This window comes from Brienomyrus brachyistius, chromosome 15, assembly GCF_023856365.1.
Source record: "Brienomyrus brachyistius isolate T26 chromosome 15, BBRACH_0.4, whole genome shotgun sequence".
NCBI classification, from domain to species: domain Eukaryota; kingdom Metazoa; phylum Chordata; class Actinopteri; order Osteoglossiformes; family Mormyridae; genus Brienomyrus; species Brienomyrus brachyistius.
Genome location: NC_064547.1, coordinates 12,492,197 through 12,517,443, shown reverse-complemented (window position 1 = coordinate 12,517,443; position 25,247 = coordinate 12,492,197). Strand labels below are relative to the sequence as shown.

Sequence of the window (25,247 nt, the reverse complement as noted above, 5' to 3'; positions counted from 1 at the left end):
GCAATTGGTATCTAGGACATAAGGGGAGGACCTTGTCAATATTAAGGAAAGCTAAATTATGACAAAATGTCATCTCACCTTTTCACATGCAGAGCTCAGGATGATACCTGTATTCTCTGTATTCTGCATTTGTATGAGTATAGGTGCACAGTATTTTTTTATTTTCACAATCTAGCTCTGCTATGACAGACACACATAGATTAGAGAGTCATCCGTTGGATCCATTGTACAGGGTCAGCCATTTTTCGTCACTCAGGGCGATTATTCTGCCGACCTCAAGAGGCCCCAGTGGACAGCAGGATTCCACATATATGCCTCACACTATCACACCATCATGGCAAAATCACACTACAGCTTATTCAGCATCAAAAGGCTGACTGGCACAATTCTAATAGCTGGTGCTGACACTGAAACAGAAGAACAGCTGGTGCTAACGCTAAAACAGAGGAACAGCGAGTGCTAACGCTAAAACAGAGGAACAGCGAGTGCTAACGCTAAAACAGAGGAACAGCGAGTGCTAACGCTAAAACAGAGGAACAGCTGGTGCTAACGCTAAAACAGAGGAACAGCAAGTGCTAACGCTAAAACAGAGGAACAGCGAGTGCTAACGCTAAAACAGAGGAACAGCTGGTGCTAACGCTAAAATAGCTAGTAATAATACTGAAATGTAGGAACAGTTAGTGTCAACACTAAAATAAGGCAACAGTTGGTCTTACTGTTGAAACAGCGGACTAACCAGGTATTAACAAAGCTAGCACTAGTGTAGCATTCTTCCTGTCAACTACAATTCACTAGAAAAAAAAGGCATTTGTGAACTAATGATTTATCTTACATGTGGACGGACACAGGGAGAGATCTGGGACTGCAAAAGCAGCCAACAGCTTCGCTATTGCATATGATCATCACAACAAGCATCAGTACACACTTAATGCCCTTCGACCACATTCTGCTCTTCCCCCACTGGATCAAAGGGGCAACCATCAATTAGCAGGGTCTCATTAGGAGATCGCTGCCACCTCCAGACTGTGGTGAGCTTATGTATTGATGACTGCCGCGTTAAAAGCCTCCTTGTTGATGGGGTTTACAGGACAGATCACCTCCAATGCATCAATGAGTCACCAATGAGGACAGCTGTGGAAGGGGCAGTGGGAGGGGCTTACGCTCTCCACTATCATCTGGGGCTTGAATCCCATAATGTCAGTCTAGCCGCGCTCTTAAGTCACACCCATCCAAAGAGCACATCAAGCTACATGATTGGAGCATCATGACTGAAGGTGTAGACAGGAGCTACGCCAGGAACTACGCCTGGAACTACGCCATATGCTTCCACCCGCAGCATAACGTTACTTCAGGACTCCATAAAATAAAAATTTTACTTCAGGACTCACTAAAATGGAATTTACTGATGCTAATCCCTAATGCTAAAACCAGCCCGCCACAAATAACTAACACAAAGACAGATGGATTAATTAAAACGAGCATTTCAGTTAATAACTCGTATCTAATTAAAAGCAGCGTGCGCTGTGGATGGAGGGGGTAGAAAACATTGGTCCATACCAAAATGATTAAGTGTATTTAGAGAGCCAAGCAATTACTGCATGCATTTAAAAATTTACTGTAGGTGGGAGGGGAGGCTTTTCAGCTTGATGACTGACAGGCAAGAAAAAAAAAAATCCATGGATCAATACCGGTTTGGACCAGCTTATCGACAGAAGTAAATGGCTGTGCTTTAATTGCTTTGCAGATGGCCTGACACACTTAATTCACGCAAACAAACACACACACACGATTACAGTCTTTCTAACATATGCCACAGAAACACAGCACCTGGTGCTCGAACCTGCAACCAGGGAAAGAACCGTAAATCAAGTAACGTGACAGATTTCACCTCCTGTTTAATCCTAAGTACCGTCTTCAGTTAGGGACGTCCCAACAGATGGCTGGTATGAACTCAAGTCATATTTTGGCAGAGGCACCATAAAGGGGGGGAGGAATCAGATGATTCTAAGAGGTCCTTAGTAACAGGGGCCCTAAAAAACGGATTGGAGTATAACTGGATTGATCTGGGTTTGAAGCCCAATATAATACACTTTCATGGGGCCCAAAATCTCGAGCAACACCTTTGGATTTAGGATTTAGGTAGGGACATGTCCATACTGATATGGTGGGAGTGCTGTGTGTGTTCAGGAGGCGGGATGTTGGGGGCTGATTTGGACCCCACCAAACCTATGCCTTTGTTTGAACTTCTGCAGCATTAGAAGGATGTTCTCTTCTAGGGCTGTGGAGGAAGGGCAGGGGGGGGGATTCACACAAAATGGGCATAGAAGAGACGCGTTGATCCCCCTCCCCACAAAAGACGGGCCATAAATATAGAACCTCGGGTCCCAGCCCGTCTGCAGTACTCCAGCGTCAGCAACCCAAGCGTCTGGATGAGAAGCAGGCGAGAGACCGCCACAGCGAAATGGGGGCGTCAGCAGAATGTGTAATGAAGCCACACGCAGCCTAAGACAGCACCATCGACCAGCAGTCGCCCATTATTCTCTGCAAAGGCCGACTGAATCCAACAGCTTCTTCGAAGGAGAGAGTGGAATAAACGGCTGCACATATAAATAACCGGATAAACTTTATTAATTCCAGAAGGGAAATTAACATGTACAGAGCAGCAAGATCAAAAACATCCGACAACTACGGGATGAAAAACCAGCAACACAGGGTTAAAAGAGGAAGAGAATCTTCCATAGGGAAAAAAAACACAAATACGGGAGAATGAATTTAATGTAAACACATAAATGGACAGGTACTAACCCTGCCTTTCCCAAAACACCCAATTGTCATTTATATGCATGTGCAAAAGCCTGCCCACGTCCAGCAGAGGACGCTCACCTGCCTACCGCACACGCCTGTCAAGCCTGCGGCACGCAGCATTACTCCCGCCCACGCCGGCCGGGGGGGACGAATTCAAAGCGAGACACGTTTTCGTGATGAGTGCCAGGCACCAGCCCCCCCCCCGGACACCAAGCCGAGGACGTCTCCATTTGAATACTGGGGAGCAGCGGCTTGCCAGCATCACAGTGTAAGGCGGGGGGGCGGGAGCGTGTTGCATGGCAGCAGGAATGCGTTGCAGCAGGCCAAATCTCCCAGTAAGACCCCCCCCCCCCCCCCCCATCTGGTACCTCACACCACCTTCCTGGTTTACACAGCACCCTCTGGCGGTAGTGACCGCAAATCGACAAATCAGACTTTACGCGTGTACTTACACACAAGGTAAATATGCTTTAATGGGGCTGAATGAGACCTAGACAGTCAGGTCCTTTGGCGTCCCACTGAACCCAGGAATTATGGGTAGTCGACCCTGTATGAATATCACCTACCCCTTGCCACACCTGATGCCCTTCTAATGGGATCACTGCAGTCGCCACCTGGAGTTCCACATTATTCATTTGCCACACTAGACAAGCATGCTGCTGCAAGCTGGTGACATTTAGAGTGACTGGGAGCTGCAGTCCCGAATAGCGACACAGCCAAAGCAGTGTCGGACAGGTCTGATGGACACTTACGCGTGTAACCACTGATACACGACCCGATCCGTCATCAAGGCAACACCAGACTGGGCAAGATCTGCCAAGGAACCCGTCAGTAACCCTCTCAGACCACTGAAATTGCCACGATGTCACAATGCAGTACAGCAAAATTAAAAAGACAATTCTGGGATACAAAAAGGCAATAACAGCAAACAAAAAAAATAAATGTCAACAGTAGACATAACCGACTATGACAATATATCAGATGTTTGTGGAATCGTGCGCTGCTGGGTGTGGAGTTACTGGCAGCGAGCTGGGTGTAGGCCAGTGTAGGTGGATGAAAAAGCCCATCAAACAGTCTGTCGGCAAGGGTGCTTCTAGCAGCCTCCTGCTTCAAGGTTGGATTCTGAATCTGCAAGGATTTTTCACCCGCTGGATAAGGTCAGTGTTTACAACGTGTTCGGCAAGCATCTTTAATAGCTAGAGCAGGGGTCTCCAACTCTGCTCCTGGAGAGCTACTACTCAGCTACCCTCAACTTAGCCATAAGTAACCAAATATAAAAATACAAATACAAGACTTCTGACATTTTAGTTTTTTGATTGCAGTCACAGATTTTTATTAAATTGAGTTTCCCCTTTTGAGGACTAAAAAAATGGTCCCCACTACATCAAAATAACAGAATTTTTCACATTGTGGGGACATTCAATGTAACATACACATAACACATAAACACGTGGTCCACAGTACCACACTCCCCTACTGGTATCACTGCTGTACAATGGACTCCTGGAATGTAACATAATATAATATGGACAGGATTCCCCCATTCAAGCACTCCACAGGGGGAGGTGGTAGAATGAGCACCCAGGGCCATGGCTGACCTTGGAGATGACGGCCTCCTCCACTGTGTTGGGGCCGATCTCTTTGTTGACAAAGAGGAGGGCGTAGAGGTACCCGGCACGGCCATAGAGCAGCTCGTCAGGAATGTCCGAGTCTAGGGTGACAGAGCGCTGGAGCTGAAGGAGCCTGGGACCAGGAGGGACATAGTACACATGAGATACAACAGGTAAACCCTTCACCAGCCATTCCCGACACTCACTGATTGATCAAAAAATAAACAGCAGTAAGGACAATGAAGATCCGTCACTGCCATTCAACACAGGAGTGGCCATTCTACCCAAAGGCCAGCCACTTTCCCATAATGCTTTGCCACAGTAAGGCAGTTTCATCACAAAGTGCCAGAGGAAGAAAAATTGTCAGTTTCTGCAAAACTGAGGGAGCACAGAGATGTGGGCCTTGCTGAAAGTCTTAAGAGCTGTTCAGGAATCATACTAGCAAAGGCCTCCACCAGCTCAATGCACAATTTAACTGCTATTTAATCAAACTGCTTCTGAAAGGTATAAGCATTTCACAGTGACTTTCACTGCCAGAAGGCCTCCGCACAAAACCATTAGGAGCAGAAATTGACTTTACACTTGCTTTCGGGTTAAGGCACTTTGTATTCATATCATTAAATGAAAACTCTGATGTTACGCACGGTAACACTCAGAAAAATTAAGTCGAGCATGACTTACAGTCAATACCCAATCAGAAAAACCACGGCGGGTTTCCACAGATGATGATTTTATCTCATTCATCTGATAACACCAAGAATACGCTCGGTGTGAAACCTAAACAACTACGCCCCCTGCTGTTTGCAGAAGGCAATTTCAGGAGTGCTAAAGCTTCTTTTAATGTGGTGATAATTAACAGGATATACATAAGAGAAAAAGAGACATAAGGAGAGCAGAGCCAGACGGAGCTTTGACACGTAATTCCTACTATTATTACGGCTGTTGCTATTATTATCATAGTAATATTACGGTCACGCGGCAATCAGCCCACCCCACAGCCTAATTCAGGTTACATCCCCCCATTTAAAATCCTGGAAAGCCAAATGGGCAAGATGTTTCGAGATTATCTGGAGAGCACACCCCTCAGTATTTCCTGATTTAATATAGTTGATTCACTTACTACGCATCCTAACGCGACTAATAAATGTGCCGGTGGAAAAAAAACGCAGCGTTAATCTCCGCAAAATGTTGTGAAAACGGCTACTTGGGAACGGGAGGCTAAATCGCAACAACATTAATTAGAGGCATAATATTATTCATGATCTGCACCCTCCTTGCCCCCCGTACCAGGACTGCGGAAGCATGTCACTGAATTATTCACATCTCTGACATCGGCTCATTCACAGAAACCAGCAGCCCCTCTAATTAAGCACGCCACTCGGAGAAAGCCGCCCCCAAAAGGCTAAGTGCTTAATTAGGGGGGGAACAGGGATGGGAGGGGGGGGGCGTACTTGGCAATGCAGTCCTCTGACTCGGTGTGGTTGTTCAGCTTGTGGTGCACCACGGCCCCCACTGCGAGTGGCCCCGCGTCGCCGCACAGGAACGTCACCCGTCGGCCGTTCAGGTTGCGCAGGGTCCGCTTGACATGGTCCAGCGCCCTCTGCAGGTGGCCCGAGTCGTGAGTGAGGCGATGCAGCTGGAGGTAGAGAAGCGCGATCCCTGTTGGGAAGGGCAGGACCAATAAGACCATTAAGATCATTGACACCAATCAGACCATATCCATCCTTCTACTGCACCATTCAAAGGAGCCTCCAAAATGAAGATTAAACAAAAAACACTAATGCTGAGCTTGATGTCAAGCTGAAGATACGCTGTGTTATATACTGAATCAGAGAGACAGACAAATGGAGAGCAGTGCACCACCCAGATAGCAGTGCACCACCCAGACAGCAGTGCACCACCCAGACCCCAGCTGACCCGTCCAGCCAGTGTAGCCTGAGAAGTCATGTGGATCGGCAGTTTTCAGGCCTTCCTCCATCTGTTGCAGCAGATCCTTGATTTTGTTCTCAACCTTCTTCTTGAAGGCCTCGCTGATCTGTGGGGAAAAGATGGCACACACCAGTCATCAATGCCACAGACATGACGGTGGATACCTTCCTATCCATCCCCCTCAGAAATCTCAATGCATCATTGTTTCGTCCACAAATAGTTCTCCTCAGATATCTAAACCACAGTTTCAGTCATTTTCAGTGACAGTCCCTGCCATTTGCCAGGAATCTCTATGGGTTCTCCAGCAGGCGCCTATCACCAGGCTATTATCCGAGTCACCCTTCAGTTCAACCGCAGAACCATAGGCCACACCCAAAGCACTCATTTCTACACCCCACGGTAACATCTTACCAGCATACAACTGAGAAAGCAGAGTTAGTCAGTTCCTGGAGAAATTGGGGATCCTCAGGGCCCAACAGCCCAACAACTCAGCTAACACAGGAGTTCGAACCGGCGACCTTCCAATCCCAGGCACAGCATCCTAACCTGCTCTGATCGCCCAGGTCCTTTCACTACATTCATAAACACCTCACAACACACAGGGAGAACGCAGGTTGACAACTACACTACTGTGACAGACACAAATGATGTCATAGTAGCATTTCCGCATAAACCAAGTAAAGGGGGCAAAACAGACCCAGGAAAAATACATAAAAAATGGACAACAGAGAGCCTAGTATTTGCCGGCTGCTATGAGAACAAAGGATGCTGGGAACGTGAGGGTACGGCGGCGAAGGAGTTCACGGTAACAAAGGGAAGCTTACGGCACCCGCCGAGATCATACAGCAGTGCCTTTGACAGGCTGCCCAGCCTGGGCCAAGGGACGTCTGATCAAAACACGCCGAAACAAAAGGGAGTCAAGAGCAGGCACCCCCCGGCACGCCTGACACCACGGGGGCACACAGGCCGAGCTTTGTTTGATCAAATTCCTGCTCTGGCAGCCGCGGGATCAGAGCACCGCAGGACGGAGGCAGACCGTCACATTCTGCAGCTCTCCTACCAGCATGGAGGGCCTTTAACCCAGGAGCCAGCCATTAACGTCCTGCAATCGAAGATCACCATTACATGCTGCTAAAATAAACAACACATCTGCAGAACATTCTTCAGTGAGTGACAGGTGTGTACTTGTCATGACTAATCAAAAAAATTGGGAAAAAAAAGACTATTATAGATCCAATAAAATAAAAACATATGGTATCGCTTTACTTAAAGCAGTCATATGAATGCATTATACATACCTTCATAATGCATTATAATGCATTTATAAAGTATTACGAACACAGTCATATTTATAAAAAGGCATAACATTATAGCCATGTGTATTATGCATTATTAATACTTTATGAAGCTCTCATCTATAATGCAGTACACATACCTTTATAATGCATTATAATGGTCAGCATACGAATTAAGGATGCTTTGTACTGCATTGTGAAGGTATCTATAGTGCATTATAGATGAGATCTGCATAATAAACATGGCTATGTGTTATGCCTTTTTATAAATATTTATAGCTGCATTTGTAATACTTCATGAATGCATTGTAATGCATTGACGGAATGTATAATGCAGTTTAATGACTGCTTTAAGTAGTGTTACCAAAAATATCAACTACACTGTAAGCATAAACAGGAAGAGCTTCATTTAAATACGGCTTTAAATACAAATAGATCAATACACTTGAATTTACACTTTGTACCATTTCAAGGAAAAATGACAAATTTGTCCATGTCATCAACACCAGTATTTAGCATCATCTTCCAGTGCCAGCAGATCAACCAGCAGGTTACAGACACATATCTTCAACTACTGCGCCATCTGCCGACAGGACACTCACAAAACGATGAATGAATAAACATTCAGCAAGGAAAGGTGGAAATGACATGGTAGATCAAGGTGAAACATTTGCCTGTAAGACAGCATTCATTACCATCAGAGAATAGCGTGCATTTTAACAGTTTGCCATCAAACGCCTGTGCAGATCTCTTTGCTTTGATAAGTGACACACACATAATAAAACTCCCCCATTAATGGGGAAAAGAGTTCGGCTAATCCGAAAACAAAATGAATAATTTATTCATCTCTCTTGACTCAGTAACCGCTCCAACTTCATTCTTAATTGTGCTTGGAAATACACATATCACCATGGTGCTCCCGACTGACACTAATAAGGACCTCCGACACAGTCACACTGGTATTACAACATTCCCACTGTCACTCGATTTCAACATCTCTGTACAATCGCAATTACGGGGCTCCGAAAACAAGAACACACCTCCACAACTGTCCTCCGAGTTACGGGACCGTAGCGAGAACGCGGCTCTAATGTGAGCCAGTGTCAAAGAGCAATTTTAAAAACGTAAAATAGATCTCACCAAGACTGCTATGTATGGGGATGATACCATTTAACAACAAGATCTTCACTGCCCCTTAGAATATCCTCCCCAAAATACCGGAATCAGGAGACATCAGCTAAAATCTCTCAAGTAAAACACACGGAGATTCATCAAATTCCGCTCACTGTGAGCAGGCCAGCTAAACAGTGAAATAAACACAGTCATGTCTGCCTGGGGTCTGAAGTTATGTTAATGCATAAAAACTTTTACAGAAAGCCACACACACACACACAGTTAAAGCTTCAACTCCACACACTTACATGTACATTTTAGAAGAGCTTTTAATTAAATGAACGATTTATGTGCCTGTAATCGGAAGATTTGCAGAAAATATTGGGTAGAAAGCCAGGGGTTTGGCGCAGGTGGTAACTAGCTAATTAGTCTGCGAAACATCTGTATTTCCCACAGCCATTATGTTTCCCATTAAAGCAAATAAAGTCTTTGCATCATAAGTCAGCAGGCAGGTTCCACACTCGAGTAATTAATGCATAAACAGTGGATCACGTCACGGATCGGTGGTGTGAGAGATGGCAAAGATCGTTACGGCTTTTGGTCAGAATCACGAGAAATTTAAAAAGGCGAATACCTGATGGGTCATGTGACGTGCACAGACCTTGAGGAACAAGTGCTCAGATGGGGGGTGGCATGGGCTAAGGGTACTATTTGCCGGCCTGGGGGGGAAGGATCCTCAGTAAGTTTTGCACGATCATCAGTTATCAAAGGGGGGCACTTTCATTCCTTCACCCCAGTGATGCACCGGATGTCAGAATATGACCACGATGTCGGCTTCAGTTGCAAAGTGAAGACCAAGGGGATACTGCGGTGGTAGGGGCATGGAGCAGGGACCTTGTTGGGTTTGCACCATGAGGAAGGAAACTGAGATGCAGAACAGACTATGGTTTTGACAGGGCAAAACGGTCTGTGCTGTTGGAATGACACATATCTGATTAATATGACCGACACAGATAACTAGCTTCTTCTGAGCTCCGCAAATGAGCAGTGAAACGACATATTACCTCTGATATAATGTCTTAAGATCTCATGAATGTGTGTAGCAGCTACGTCGCATCATGCCGGCAGTGAGGCACCAGCAAAGCGGAAGATCGTATTGAGATTGCAAGCGGTTAATGAGCAGACAACATCCCTCGCCCTCCACTACGGGAAATGGCTGATCGCCCCACACAATTATCTCCATTATTTCTGTAGTTGTCTTTAGCGCCGGTGTTGCCAACTCTGAATACCGATGAAGTTTAAACAAACATCGGCCAGCAATATCTGCTGCTTACACTTGAACCTGGGCATTCACTGGACGGTCAGCCTAGCTCCACTTATGCCTCGTCAAAATCCTTGACAGCTATATGTTTGTAATGTGCTATTTGCCTCACTTTGGATGTTGCTTTGGACAAAAGCCTCTAGCAAATAAAGAAAATGTGAAATGTTAATTGTCAGTTAATTGGGTACACCTGTTCGCCAACACAAGCAGCCTGCTCTTGCAAACAGCAGCACAAAAGGAAGTGTTTCTAGGATTTTTCAAGGTGGGAGTGTAGGATGGGCCATAATTCATCCAGAGAGGCCAACCGTACCATTAGTCAATGATATGTTTCGAACCGGTGCGTGGCAGGGGAGGGGGCACTGCAGGGACCAATCAGCTTTCAACTGGAACCAGTGTCCCTGTGGCCCCGCCCCTGTATACACTCCTGGAGAGAAAGGAGGTTGTTACTCTGCGCATAAAAGTTAGAGCAACTAATCAACCTGATCTAAGACACTTTGTTAGTTGTTGTCAGTTATTAGTGCCTCACGTGGTGCTTCCCGCATCTCAAACAGCCACCCTCCTGGGATTTTTACACTCTACCGCATCACAGAGAATGGCATGATGGTCAAAAAAGTGAGCAGCAGTTCTGTGGGTGAAAACACCCAGCTAATGAGCAAGGTCCGAGGAGAACAGCCAGACTCATTACCAGGAAGGGCACCACAGTGTAAAAAAAAAAACTGCTCAGTACAGCAGTTACTGTCCACACAGAGTGATCATATATATAATGCATCTATGCCTCATGGAATCGACAGTGTTCAGGAGCCAAAAAGGTCCCTCATAGAGAGTACAAGACATTAGTTAATAGCCCCTATTTACAAAAAAAAAAATAAAAAATGTGGATACAGGAAGGGTGGTACCCATGATTGGAAGGTCGCTGGTTCAAATCCTGGAGTGAATAGACCAATGCCACCATTAGGTGCCTGAGAATGGCCCTTAACCCCCAGCTCCAGGGGTGCTGCATGCTGGCTGACCCTGCACTGTGACCCCCAAGCTTCCTCACACCTGTATACCTGTCTGTGTAACTCATGGAGAGCAAAATGAGACTGGCGAAAAGAGACCTTCCCTTTGAGGATGCATATAGTTTTACTATTCTATTCTAATCTCAGATCTACCGATGCCCAAATCCTCATACACATTCTGAGGGGGACATGAAAACCTTAAAGCACATTCTGAACACACTGAGCTTTTGAATGGAGTAAATTACATCTATTTCCTATATTCAGAGCCTTCAGACGACACCATTAGAATCACAAAACAGCCTGCAGCAACCGGCCTACGCAAAGCAGGTTTCCAGCTAATAAGAAGGCCGGTTTGCAGCTCTGTTCAAGCGTGGCAGGTCGCGGGAGGCTCCAGACCATGTCAATTCACACGGAGCTTGGATCTTTGAAGAAACACCTCCAATCTTGTGTCTGAAGGGACCCGAGCATGGGCTGGCAGGGAATGAGCTTGCAAGCACGAGGCCTCGATTGAAGTTAGCCCCTGCAGCCTCGTTACTCCAGCAAGGAGATCAGAGGACAGCCCGTCCAGTGCCGTGTCCCTCATCAGGGTCTGTCATTAGGTTGCAGTGGCAAATGACGGACCCAGCGGCTTAGGCATGTTGTCTCCAATTAAACCGTGCCCAGCCAATCAGCTTCCACGCCTCCATCAGTCCCTCAGGTTTGCTCATTTTCTGTCCGTTTCCTGTGACACTTTTAAAACTCCGCATCCTGACAGAATGCAGCGATTCATCCAGGACTCTACCTCAGATGAGAGGAATATCAGAGCGATGTGGAAACGCGATTCCTCCCACGCCTGCCTCGGCACCTGCCCAAGTGCGGAGAGTTGGAAGTCGCAGCTGCACTTTTTTTTTTTTTATGCTTTATGAAGAAACTCCTCTTCCCAACACAATGGCGATTCCTGTTGAGGCCCTGAAAGTGAAGCAGCCCTCAATCGCTGAGCTTACAGGAGGCCGAAACTCCACATCCTACCCTACTTTGGATCCTTCCAGAGGCAATATCAGCTGAAGATTCGATGCAAGACCTCACAGTGGCCGTGAGAACTTTATTTCACAAGCAGAAAATTAACCTTCCTTCATTGCCTCCAGAGTTCCCAGCGCATCAAAAACAGTAACCGATTTTTTTTGTTATTTGAAAGGTTGAAATACTGGGGCGCATTAGAACGTTAGAAGTTGGGACTGAGTTTGACCTTATAGCATCTATATACAACCACAAGGGCATAGGGTGGAATTTGATACAGGAGGGACACAACTTAATTTAAATGCAAAGGTCTATTTTTTGGGGGGATGAATAAAGCCAAATTAAATATTAGGGGATACAAGCCCCACCCACACCCCCTGGTTCCTACATCCTATGCCCTTGGATAATCACATCTGTCAAACTGCGGTAGCTAATATTTGACACTAACCCACTATACAGCACAGCCCCTGCTAACAACCTACATACTAGATTCCGGATCTTCTGTACTGGCAAACCAAGCGTTCAGAAGGATCTATCAATCCTCCAGAAGCCTTTCAATTGGTTGCCCCTTCTTTTTGAGATTCATCCAGGTCGAGATATGGGGACAATAATCCAGGAAGTGTAAAAAGTCCTCGTTTCAACCCTCCTAACCACCCAAAATAACCAAAGCCCATAAACCCAGGAATGATGCCAGGCCCAGCCCAAGGCAAAAGCAAACTAAGCCAAGTATACATTGCAGCAGCCTACATGATGGGGCGGGGCAAGATGTAGGCAGAGCAAGATGTGGGTGGAGCAAGATGTCACTCAGTTACCATATATGGGTGCAATGACATTAATGGTAAAGCAAGTGGATCAGGGGATTAGGGTTAGGATTAGGGTAATTTTTAATTTAAATAGTAACATTAATGTATATAACTTCCTAACCTCGAATCAGGGAATCGCGAAACGTTAATGTGTTTCTATACCAATGTGTTATGCTTAGAAAGCGATAAAGGCATGCACAGTTTTTGAGGACATTCTGTTACTTAGACTAGTAAGCACTAAGATCCTTCAGCTTTTAATTACCGTGACAACAAATGTGCACCATGTCACAAGTCATCTTTAAATCTTGTATCCTTATACGGTAAATGCGTGACATCTCACTCCGCCCACATCTCGCTCCGCCCCTACCCACAGGCTGCAGCAAGGACCCTCTCAATTAAGCTACTGCCTAGGGCCCAGTGGCCACCAGGGGGCACCCCATTCTATCAGAACAGGAAGGAAGATGACAAATGACATCTAGGTTGATCAAATTTTACCTAGAGCCCTGAAAAGGGTTGGGCTGGCCCTGCTTCATGTGATGAGGCTACCGGTCCATAGACTCCAACTAGCCCTATCCGTAAGCCTTCTCTGATTGGTACAAAAGTGTAGTGGTAGGTATATGAAGGTACACAGCGTATACCTACCTCAAAAAAAAAAAAAAAAGGATTTACCGTACACCCACCTAAAATTTGTTTGAAATGTGCATTAGTCAGAGGACAAGTGCACATACATAATTATATGGTATGTAGTATTTATGGTGAGGGTGATTACATTCCCTGACTGTCGTCTTTAAAATTCTTCTTCCCAAGCAAGAGGAATACAGCACTAAACAGCATCATTGTTTTCCAATACAAAGTTCTGCCAAATCCACGCTCTTCAAGAATAATTGTGCCAAAGTGCCTCACAAACAATTTTATTGGACAATGTTATTTCTTATTACCATGCATGTTAATACCTGCAATACGTGCAATACGTGCTGCCCTTTTTTTTTATTAAATTCCAATATGGTTACCTCAAAAGAACTGTTTTGTAAAACAAAAAAATTAATGTAACAAATTAATGTTTGTGTTTATTAATCTTGTATTGGTTACGTTTTGATTCACTTATGCATGTAGTAAGAGTTCACAGGTGAACACATCTCCCAACCAGCAAGACACCACTACACCACTTGACTGCTGGATAACAGATCAAGCTACAGTTAGTGGCCATTTTCAAGATCAGCACACATACAGTTCAGGAGAGAACAATCTGAAATACAATTTCATATTGCTGCCTTAGATTTATTTCAAACATCAATACAATTCACAGTATTTTTTTATATAATATTTTAAGCATAGCCTTAAAATTCTAAAATTCATCTTCACATATTGCTATATGTATACAACACTGCTAATTCTAATCATATGATTGCACTACTACAATTTATTGTTCTTTATATATGTATTTATATTTTTTATTCCATTTCATAGTATTGGTGGAGAACAGTTACAGAGTTCCATTATTTGTGTATAACAACATTATTTGTGTGTAATAAAGGATATTCCATTACACTCTATATTACAAGGGAAAATGTGAATATTTGTGGGCAGTAAGGCGACAAGCATGTCTGGCCAATGGAACAGGATAAATACACACAGCATGAAAGGCTGTGGCTTTGGCTATATTTGAGCAATCTGTTATGTGGGCCGTAGCATTCAGCAACACAGGGGAATGACAAATCTATACAAGCTCGGCCCAGCTGAGTGCAACAACATGACAGCGATCTTTAATTCCCTAAATTACAAACAAACAAACACTAAACTTTAATGGTTTCAGTAGTAACATTAACAAACAATGCAAAAACGATGAACACTAATAGACAAGAATCACAAAAGTCAGAACACACTCTGCCACACCACGAGTTACTGTCCCCTGCCAATTTACTAAAATGAACAACTTTGTCCTGATTCCACTCCTAATTAAAATTCATCAATACGAGAAAAAGCCAAGCATCTTTTGTGAAACATTTGGACAGATTTCAAAAGTCTTGATCCCACACAATGGTGGACACTATAACTCCATTTATTACACCCAGGATGTTTATTTTTCTTATAACAACAAATGACAATGACATAATATGCTTCTCATTTTCGGCTGAATGGAAAGAAATTGTTTTGAATACTTAATGATCTGCCTCAAAAGTTACATGATGTAGGGCAGATGCTAATTACCTTCCAACAATACAAAGGTAAAACTAAAAGGTGCTTGACAAAAATCAAAACAAGGGAATGGTCCGTAGTCCACAATTAAACAGACTTGGCTGCCTAATATTTATGAAATACTCGCGAAATTATTAAAACATGCAACCCTGTGACAGATGGTTACGTTATACGAAACATCATTCAGTCGAGGGCTGGTAACAGCCGCACACAGAGGGAATCAGAAAGTGTGTCAGAGACCTACATCAGAAATTAAAGAAAATAGCGTTTAACTTGTCATAAACGTTATTAAGCACAATACTTCAATTAATCTGAAGGGGGAAAATATAGAAGTTGCCTGCAAATGCAAAAACAATATTATTCATTGCTGTTTATACTGTTATTATAGCTATATAGTAACGGTATAAACGGCCTGGGCAGGTAACTTGCCAGTGCACATTTTCAAAACAAACACTTCGATGCAATTATAACAATAAACGTAAAGTTTCTCACCTTTCCATTTGCATCGAAAGGCTCGCCGGCATCATCCTCCGTCGCCGAATTGGGGGATGTGAGGACCCCTTGATCACAGTCCGGGAATGGGTTGACAAAGGAGCGCTCCTCCATCTCCGAGTCTGAGCCCGACACCAGCTTTAACCTCTTCGACATGTTCTCTCCCATTTCTACGGCGGCTCACCGGAGACAAAGTTACCGCGGAAACTTCCGTACGCCAGTCGTTAAAAAAACGCGTTTCCGATCAGAAGGATTTGAAGGGACTTCACGGTGGGACAGTCCTTGGCTCTGCGATACGTACGGCCCGAACTCGTAGATTTGCAGAATTTAAAGACCGGGTTAATGAAAAAATTCAACATTAAAGCAAATTTAACATTCTTTTGAATTTATTGGGTCGTAAGTCTGCATTTCACTTAAGCAACCGTCTATTATCTAGGTATTTTCAATCAAAAGGTCTCCCGATGTCCTCCTATGCGTTAGTCACTAATGTACCGTATAACTAACACTATGAATTCTCAAAAGTACTTAAATTTGTATCTGGAAAATATAGTGGTTTCAGATTTGTGTTTCTGTAACACAATGATGTTTAAGTATGCCCTATTTGGTATCATGCCTATATATATAAAATATAAGAGAATCACCTGTGAAAAAAGGCAGCTCCCATCTGTCAAAATTAATAATAGATGTTGAGTGGAATGGAAGGTTGTTGTTAATATGTATCTGCGGGCTTGAAACGCGTCCCCGTGCAAATGATAAAATCCACGTTATGACAATGACTCGAATGTGTAGAATGATAAATTAGCGAAATTCTAGAAATGCAAGCAATGACTAAGATATACATTCAGGTGTATGACTGCGCTATTTCGGGGCTGTATAACAATACTGGCATTTATATTTGCTGCCAGTCAAGTCGTTTACAGTACGCATGTACGCAAAACTATTCTCAATAATTTTTAAAATAACAGTTACAGTTTTTGGAAAAAGAAATCGAATTGAAAAAACGGAGTTAATGTTACATTCCCGCTTGCCGAGTAGGAACAACAAAACAAAAAAGTGTAGCACTGCTCACCGGTATTACGCCAAATTAAACCCTTGACCGTACAATCCCTTTCGTTTCCAAATTCAAAAGGTTCCATCAATTGAAAAGCAAATGCAGTTTCCTCCTCTATTGCTCTCGGCTTCTTGCATTCAAATTCATCATTTTTTGCACAATTCCCCACGAAACCACGCCGCCGACGAATGACACATTGGTTATTTATTATTCAGCCAGCGAAAGTATAATGCGGCCGGTTTACTTTTTTAAAATAGAGGAATCCCACATATTTGCGGACTTCAGCTTTGCTTCTGGTGGATAAAGAGAGTAGAGCTTCAGTCCATCGAAGCGGACGACAAGCTCTGGAGGGGCGCCGACGCCACCAGCCCAGCGCTTCAGATCTCTTTCGCCGATCTTAACAATATTTGAGTCACAGCTTCCAAGCTAACAGATGGCGTGTTACTGCTGCGTACTGATTTGCAGAGAGCGGATTATACACCACAAAAAAATCCATAAACCTTCCTAAATCGTTATTTTCCCATTGACAGGGCACGTGATTTTGCTGGACAATACCATCTACGTCCTGCATGCATTTCATGTCTGTTTCGGTAAAATAACGTGGACGTGATTTCCAGTTCTGTTTTATTTCATATACCATATTTTATTTTTTGTTTTACGGTTTTGCTTCTATGACGGTGACAGCAATTCTGTACTTATACCGTTTCATTCATTGCCGTGGAAAATACCTTAATGGTTAGAGTGAAACTATAATTACTAGCTATACGATAATACAGTGTTTTTGTTCTCACTCTAATGGGCCATATCTTTTAATTTCACAGACAATAAGTTACGGAAGTGTTTTTGAAATTATAGATGAGTGACCAGAGGTGCTGGTTTTATTGCAGACCCGTCAGATAACTCTAAACGTCGAAAGAGTCTGCTATATGTTTGTCCTTAAAAACAGCTCAAATGAACAATAGCGACTCCTCTTTTCACCCTCCAATAAACTACTGGTTGTTGACAGGTAGATACAAATAGTCTGGTAACTATGGACCCAAAATCAACACATGCTGCAGGGTCTTTGGACTAGGTCTGGGAGTGACTGATTTACTCGATGTGCAGGCAGCTTTTTCTCTAGACGATCATCATTCTGCAGTGCTTCCGAGGTAGTTAAGGATTAATCTATGATTGATCTGTTCAATTTTAACACATTACATTCATTTTCCAACTAATACAGGGCCTGGAGCCTTTCCCAGGTAGCACAAGGCATGAGGCAGCGGTACACTCTGAATGAGAGTCCAAAACTTGGCAGGGAACACGCACACACTCACACTAATGGTGATTTACAGCTGTCCATTAGCCTAACTGCATGTCAGGCAAACTCATAGCACACAGTGGGGGGGGGGGGGGTTGGGATCCAAACCCCTATCCCTGTAGGCATGAGGCCTCCAACAGAACTATGCACTGCACCACCCAACACATCGTATGTGACACTTAAATGATTCATTTCACTTGGCGTTCCAGTTTTTCACAACTGAACAGACACCAGATGCATCTCTGGCATTCTTAGAACATGATGGCTTACACAATTACTTAGAGTCATCTGCCATAGACAGTAGTATTTTTTAAATGTTCAGATAGTATTAGCAGTGATATTTGAGATTCGATATGCAGATAAACTTGCCCTGGGCTGATGCATACAGCACCGTCTTGCTCTGAGGCAGTTCGCACTGTATGAGGGTTATACTGAAGATTAAAACACAGTGGCAGCTGGTACATATTTAACCAAGTGGCTTCGTTGGGCCCTTTGTCCATAGTGAAAAAAGTCATTGGTAATTATAATGGAGTTTAATTCATACTGTTAACCTAACGTGATATTTACAACCAGTACATGGATTTTAGCCACATGTGTTTCGTGGCTAAAATGTTTGTGGTCTTCCTGAAGTCTTGCATAAATATAAATTTATCATAATTATCTATGACAGTCCTGATGATATCTTCCATATTCAGGGTACATGACGAACAGAAGTCTGAACATCTTACGCTACACGTTGTCACTATAGCAGAGTGAAGGACCAGCCCTGGGACCACTATAACCACCTATGTAAATATGACCAAAGGCCTTCACTTTCACCTACCACAAGTTTCGCTGCTGGTACATACTGAGAAAATTGCTCAACACTTGTCCTAAATTAGTGCAGAGACAGCATTGCTGTTAAATAGGTACATGTATCACTATCAGTGATTAAGAGCTATGCTCAACGTGTTTGCATCATATTCATAAATCGCACAATTCAAGATAAACTATCATTATTCTTCAATTAAATTTAAGGTGTTATTTCACTGTACAGTATTTGGCACCCCAACCTTGTACTAGAGAACAAGTGGGAAGTGGAGGCACATGGGTAGCGATAGCAGTATATTCAGTATATACATGAGCATAAATTATGGGGGTGTGTGAGGGGGTTTGTAACCCCCCCCCCTGATAATCAAAAGCAACCAGTAAAAACCCCTGAACCCTCAGACCTCAACCCTCCCCCAACCCTGCAGGTTTTCTCTCTGGTAGATTTCATCAGATTTGCATGACATCCTTCTCTTAAATTAATGATGACAGATTGAAAGCACAATATAACAGTGTTTGCAGTTCAGTATCTGCCAGCATGTGTCTCTGATTTGAGCATGCAAGGAGCAGACTGAGAATATTATTCTAATTTTCATTAATTCTTGCAAATAAATGCATCACAAAAAAAAACAGTGCATCTAAATTAGAAAACAAAATCATTTTGTTTGGTACAGTGCTGATGTGTCATTTTGCACCTAGATGCATTTTCAAAGCCTCTTCCCTATTAAACCTACGGAGTGACTCCCTCATAAATATTCATGAAGTCATCTCTCCTTGGTCTTTCCAAGACAGTGACTACAGCCGGTATGTAAGATTGCTAAACAAGATTTTATCTACGAAGGTGCTGTGCCCTTACAAATTGCCCTAACGATACACAGCTTCTGTTTAATCTCCAACAAGCAGCTGAGAATGCAGGAAGGGTTTGCATTGTCAAGTTATGACATCACAATGCAAGGACGCAGCAAAAGGCCCAACAGTAACACAGCACTCTATCCTGGTTCCCTGTCCTATGTTTCTGGGCTTGTCTATAGAAGGTAGGGGTGATTTGTGGCACTGAAGTCATGGGGGGCAACTCACACTATCAGGACCCTCCCAAGCTACTGAGTCATTTAAGACAGCGAGGATTTCAATTCTTCTGTTCGACAGCTTTTTAAAAGGCAGTTTTGAGGATAGTATAGGAAAGCATTGCCTGTGATTTATTTCTGTTTTACCAAATATTTCTTCCATTATATTTCACCATAATTGACCTACTTATTATTTCACAGATTAAATTAATATTTAATTAAATATTAGACTGTAATATTAATCATAGGCTTATCCTTTGATGTGCATTTATCTTTTTCTTCCTTTTTCAAAATTTCTGGGGTTTTTTTAGGGTTAAGCCAGGCAATCTGCTGCGAGATAGGTAATCAATATGTAAATAAATAAGCAAAATGAGCAGAACATTGAGAGGTTAAAAGGAAGAGGACGTTGCTTATTTTCTGAGCAAGACAGCTGTGAAGGAATGACCTACAGGGTCCTCATTGTTTAAATACAAAAATAATGTGAAAACATATAAACAAAAACAACCTATATCCAGAAGAGCTGACTGGCAAAGGCCGCTATGGCACCCGAGTTCTTTATTAAATGCACAGCGCAGCAAATGCACTGGAGATTTAGAGGTAGTATAATCAGCAGCACTTCAGCCAGAAGTGACAGGCTGATTGCGATAAAAAGCGACTTGGCCGACGGAAGGCTTGGGCGGAGCGTGAATGGGCCGTCGGGATCCCGTGAGCTTGAGCAATCCATGTTGGTGGGTGGGATGAGGTCAGCAGACCACGGGAGCACTGATGGGGAGGGGGACGATTGGGTGGGGCAATGGGCAAGGAGGAGGGGGTCTGGAAAAGCACAGAGAGGCAGCTGACGAAATGCTGCTTCGGCATTGCAGCCAGATCAGGGATAAAATAGGCTAAAAAAAGATTCACAATGATTCGCAAAGAATTAACGCCTTTTCTGTGGACTTCAATCCCATAAGCAATATTCCTGATTTAACATTTTGAATTATTTTTCATTTGACTACCCCCCTGCGATGAGTATACCAGTGGGCGGTTTTTCATATGTCCAGGTAATTTCCAACTGCTTCATTGATTGGTACTGTATTCATACACACATGCTCATGTACATGCCGACCAAATTCTTCGAATCAGAGATGCAAATTGCTCAATATGTTGGGCTCCTTACACGACTGTGAAGTTAGCATCACTCTTATGTCTCGGATGCATTTAATCAAGGCTACAATCCCATATTTATGGTTTAACTTGTCCTGTTCCATGAGATCCAGTTACAAGTACCATTACAGCTTTCTAGGTAATATGCACCATTTCATTATCATCTTATCATAATTAAAAAACCTCCTTCTAGTTGCACATAGGGCATGTCCCCTAAACACCAAAATAAAAACTATTAAGGCTTGCTGAATGTCCGTAAATTACTGTAAATTTAATTTAAAATGAGGACTAGAAGTGCAACGTGTTGATAAGTAATCACATTCACTGAATCTCACCAGAGGGGTAGCCAATACTCTCAGTGCAAACCTCGCTGCCACGCCCATCCTGCATAGTGCTCTGCTCTTTATTGCCATCTATGCTCAATATGAGGGTCTGCAACAAGATGCAAGCCTATTGCTGCTCTGCCCCCTCGGGGAATTTCGATGTCTGAATGGACACAAAACCACCTACTTCATATAAAAATCCCATTATCAAACTGCCTTTTCTTCCATTGCACCGAAGCTACATTTCAGTTTTATTTCCATTTACTTGTTCCATTTATTCAAAATGACTAATATCAATCCATATGGTAAAGGATCACAGAGAATCTACTGCGTATCTTAGGAACCACTGGCCACAAAGCAGGGGACACCCTAGATGAGATGCCAGTCCATTATAGGGCACACAATCACACATCATGGGTGAATTTAAAGATGCCAATTTGCAGTTCATCCATGTGTAGGATATAAAGTATAGGGTATAAAGTTTTCTGCCTTTGAGCTGGTCCTACAGCATCTACCACTGCAGAAGGTTGCTGATCTGTTATCAAAAGAATGTACATTACTATCAAAATGTCCAAAGGATTTTACATCTGTTTTCTGAGGTGTCCTACAATGCGATCAGCATGGCAGCTTTGTGATCCTCATAGGAATCAGTTGCATTTCTTGCATGAAATGCAATAAATGAGAGTCAAGAGTTATGTTTAAACTCAACATGTGATTTCAGGCATCCTCTCCTTCCACTAAACTCCTTGATAAAGGCTCACTTTCTAGACAGTGATTGATTATGTAGAGAATATCCCACAAAGCAGTTTCCAGACTGATTAATTTTGCTTTTCCCCACAAGGCTCTTGATATATTTCTCTTGCATATCCTTGATGCAGAAGCCTGGGATTTATATACTCAAAGGAATATGCAATGGGTAATATAAAAATGAACAAAAATCATTCCACTAAAACTGGTTCACTATCCTACTGATAACAAGTGGCCAATGCTAGAGAACAATATAATCCCAAAAACCAGGAGCAACCCCTATTTCTCGGTTTCTCTACTGATTATCTGTATCATTACAGGTGGAAAAACAAGCATTTTTACAATTGAATCTTTTCCAGAATTAAGTCCTAATAACGTTGAATGATTAATTTGATAAAGATCAAAGATGTTCACTGCAACATTGTATATAAATTGTAGTCTGAAAATCCTGACCATCACGCTCAAGTATCACACCGCAGTTAGCCTTCATATGTTATTCTTCACAATATTTTTTTATTTCATACATTTTTTTGCATACGACTAAATTTAGTATATTAATTTTCTGAAGACTCGAGAGAGTGGACAAGGTTGCAGGAATTATCTCCGTGGTAACAGGCAATCCATGGTGAGGTAGAACAGTACCAAGATATTGCACGCCTCTGAACATCGGAATAATACCGATACCCAATAGCTAAATGCCCAAATAAAATGACAGCAAATGTTACAACAAACACTAATCCACCATATTTACAGTTTAAAATCGCCATATCGCATTTCTTTAAAAAAAAAAAAAAAAACATAATAAATCAATGTTTCTCATTCATAGTGTTTGGTTCTCGTCACATTTCTCTTTGACTCAGCTGTTCTGAGCAATCTTTGGGGTTATGCTCGTGACTGAACTCTAATACTTAATTCTACATGTGATATTTCTTTCATAGCACAGAAATATGAGTGTATTTTTCGTTATTACATTGACTAAGAACCAAAAAAGTTAAAAGGGGTAACAGGTAGCTGACGGATGTTCTGACGCGTTGAGCTACCTATCTAAACGTGCTATCGAGCCTTTCTGTGCATGTGCAGTTCCACCGTTTTGGGATTAGGATTAGGTTTTACGGGGTTAGGTTTCGGGGTTAGGGTAAGGGTTTTAGGGGTTTTTGGGGGGTTAGGGTTAGGGTAAGGGCTAGGGTTGGGGCTATCGATTAGCACTACGGTAGCCTAATTCGACAAAGTAGCTCAACTCGACAGAACACTGGCCGATCTCATGCCCCGGCGGTATAAAATTATTTACGGTTATGTTATGACAGGCTTGCATGTATCAAAGGGATTACTTCTCACTGCGATATTACCAATTGATCCAGTAGAGTGCAGTATAACACTGCGTTTACAGGTTTCTCTCCTGATTGTGGTATCACAATGCCCGAGACAATTAGATATGAAAATCATGTTTTTATCAATTAATCAGTTATTTCGATTTCAACTAAGTTGCTAAGAATAGTTCGTTGATCTGTTCGTTTTGACAGATAGCCACTGATATTTTCAATCCCCATGCAGGTCTCCTTTGGATATACTCCAAATGGGGGTGGTCCTTTTTAAATAAAAATATGTTTAAAGTGTTTGCATTTATTAAATTGAGTAAAACTGATTAATCGCATATTTATATATCATTAAAATAATATATATATTATACATACATACACACATACACACACATACAATATATGTGTATATATCTATCGCCATTCCGCGTCTGACACACTTCTGTATGTAATTTACCAGTGGGTGGCGAAAGAGAGATGCTGTTTCGTAAACAGCATCTAGTTCACTCCTCAATGAACTGAACCATTGAAGCAGTCCGTGAAAACTGAAGGAACTGAACGACTAATCACTCAAGATTTTTTTTTTTTTTAATCGCCTATTTTACAGAACGACACAAATTTGGCCACATATTGTTTTATTTTGCATTACTATGTATACATTCATGACTATGTTATACGCTTACTATTTGATGTCAGGGGAACGACGTTAATTGAAAATGTGTTCTTATAGAAAATAAAAGCATTTATATTCGTTACATTTTATAAGAATTTCAGTCAGTTAAGTTCAGAACGTGGAAACCGCTTCAGTGATTATAAGCGACAGTCTTGCAGCCGCGAATGCAAAATTTTAGTACTCAAGATATCTTTCAATGAAAGGTCGAATTATACAAACTTGAAACTGACTATGGAGCATGTAAATAAGCCGTTTTACGCTTCGGTACAATAATATCTGAATAACTGAAATTCGAGTAGTTGTAGGAGATTACTGTAGAATAGTCTTACTTGTAACACCATACAAAACATTGTCCCAGTAGGGCAGTCGTCAACGATACTTAGCACTTTCAATGAGTCAGTTGATTCAAGCATTTTACGCTGGCTTGCCTCTCCTTAAATGCCTACATGCCACAAGAAGAACCGTAATTCGTTGGGAAATTTCTGAAGGTCATTACATTGCTCACCTGCAATCGGGTTCATCTAAACTTATTTAAAACTCTCTGCCACAAAACCTCTTGCTTTTTTATCGAGTAGGAATAATTGAACGTTACGAACTAAATGTTATTTCTGGACGACATAAAATTTGATAACGTTATAAGGTGTGCCCTCCGTTATCTGAAATGTTATCGTTATTGGGTTTAATACACGGCACGTTTGTCACCGTCAACGTGTGCCGTTTTACATAAATATGGAAATTGTGTATGCATTTGCAGAAAGCTTTGTGATTTCATACTGCTTATAATATCCAATTCATTTTCTATAACCGATTATCAAGTAGAGTCGCGGCGATCCATTCCAGGGCACAAGGACGGTAAAAAAATCTAATCTAATCTATTTTTTGGATCCTTTAATCTAGACTATTTGTCTAAAGTGGGTATACTGCACAAGTATTCTTTTATAAGTTACGCTGAAAATATATTGGATAAGCCTATATCAAACAGAACTTTAGCCTTCATGAAAAGAATGCCTCTTTTCCGAAGAGCTGCAGCTAATTATTCAATTACCCAACTATATCGACTGACGACGTTTCTGTATTTAGCACGTAGCTATGGCACGCCAAGTTCTCGTTTTAATGTAGCCAAGTATACCGGATGATGTCAGATAGATACACGTCCTTACATGTATTTTAGACCATCCGATTACGTCATGTCAGCTGGGGGGTGGTTTTTTAATTAGGTCAACATTCTAGTAATATCTAAAAGCTACAATGCAACTTGGGACAGGAAG

General features: G+C 42.5%; 1 protein-coding gene across 3 annotated transcripts in view; it reads right to left on the bottom strand.

Moving 5' to 3' along the window:
- lancl2 (LanC lantibiotic synthetase component C-like 2 (bacterial)) overlaps positions 1-17,077 on the bottom strand; it is a 33,270-nt gene extending 16,193 nt beyond the window's left edge. For 2 of the 3 annotated variants that reach the window (XR_007382561.1, XM_048976879.1), the window contains exons 1-4: positions 15,559-17,076; positions 6,333-6,450; positions 5,867-6,074; positions 4,404-4,548 (exon numbers count right to left, since the gene is read on the bottom strand). Coding sequence is in view for 2 of the 3 variants with exons in the window: in XM_048976879.1 (XP_048832836.1) it covers positions 4,404-4,548; positions 5,867-6,074; positions 6,333-6,450; positions 15,559-15,726 (639 nt within the window). In the remaining variant the exon portion in view is untranslated. Of the gene's footprint in view, positions 1-4,403; positions 4,549-5,866; positions 6,075-6,332; positions 6,451-15,558 lie in introns of all 3 variants that reach the window. The other variant, XM_048976878.1, reaches the window with a different exon arrangement.
- Between the last annotated feature and the right edge of the window lie 8,170 nt (positions 17,078-25,247).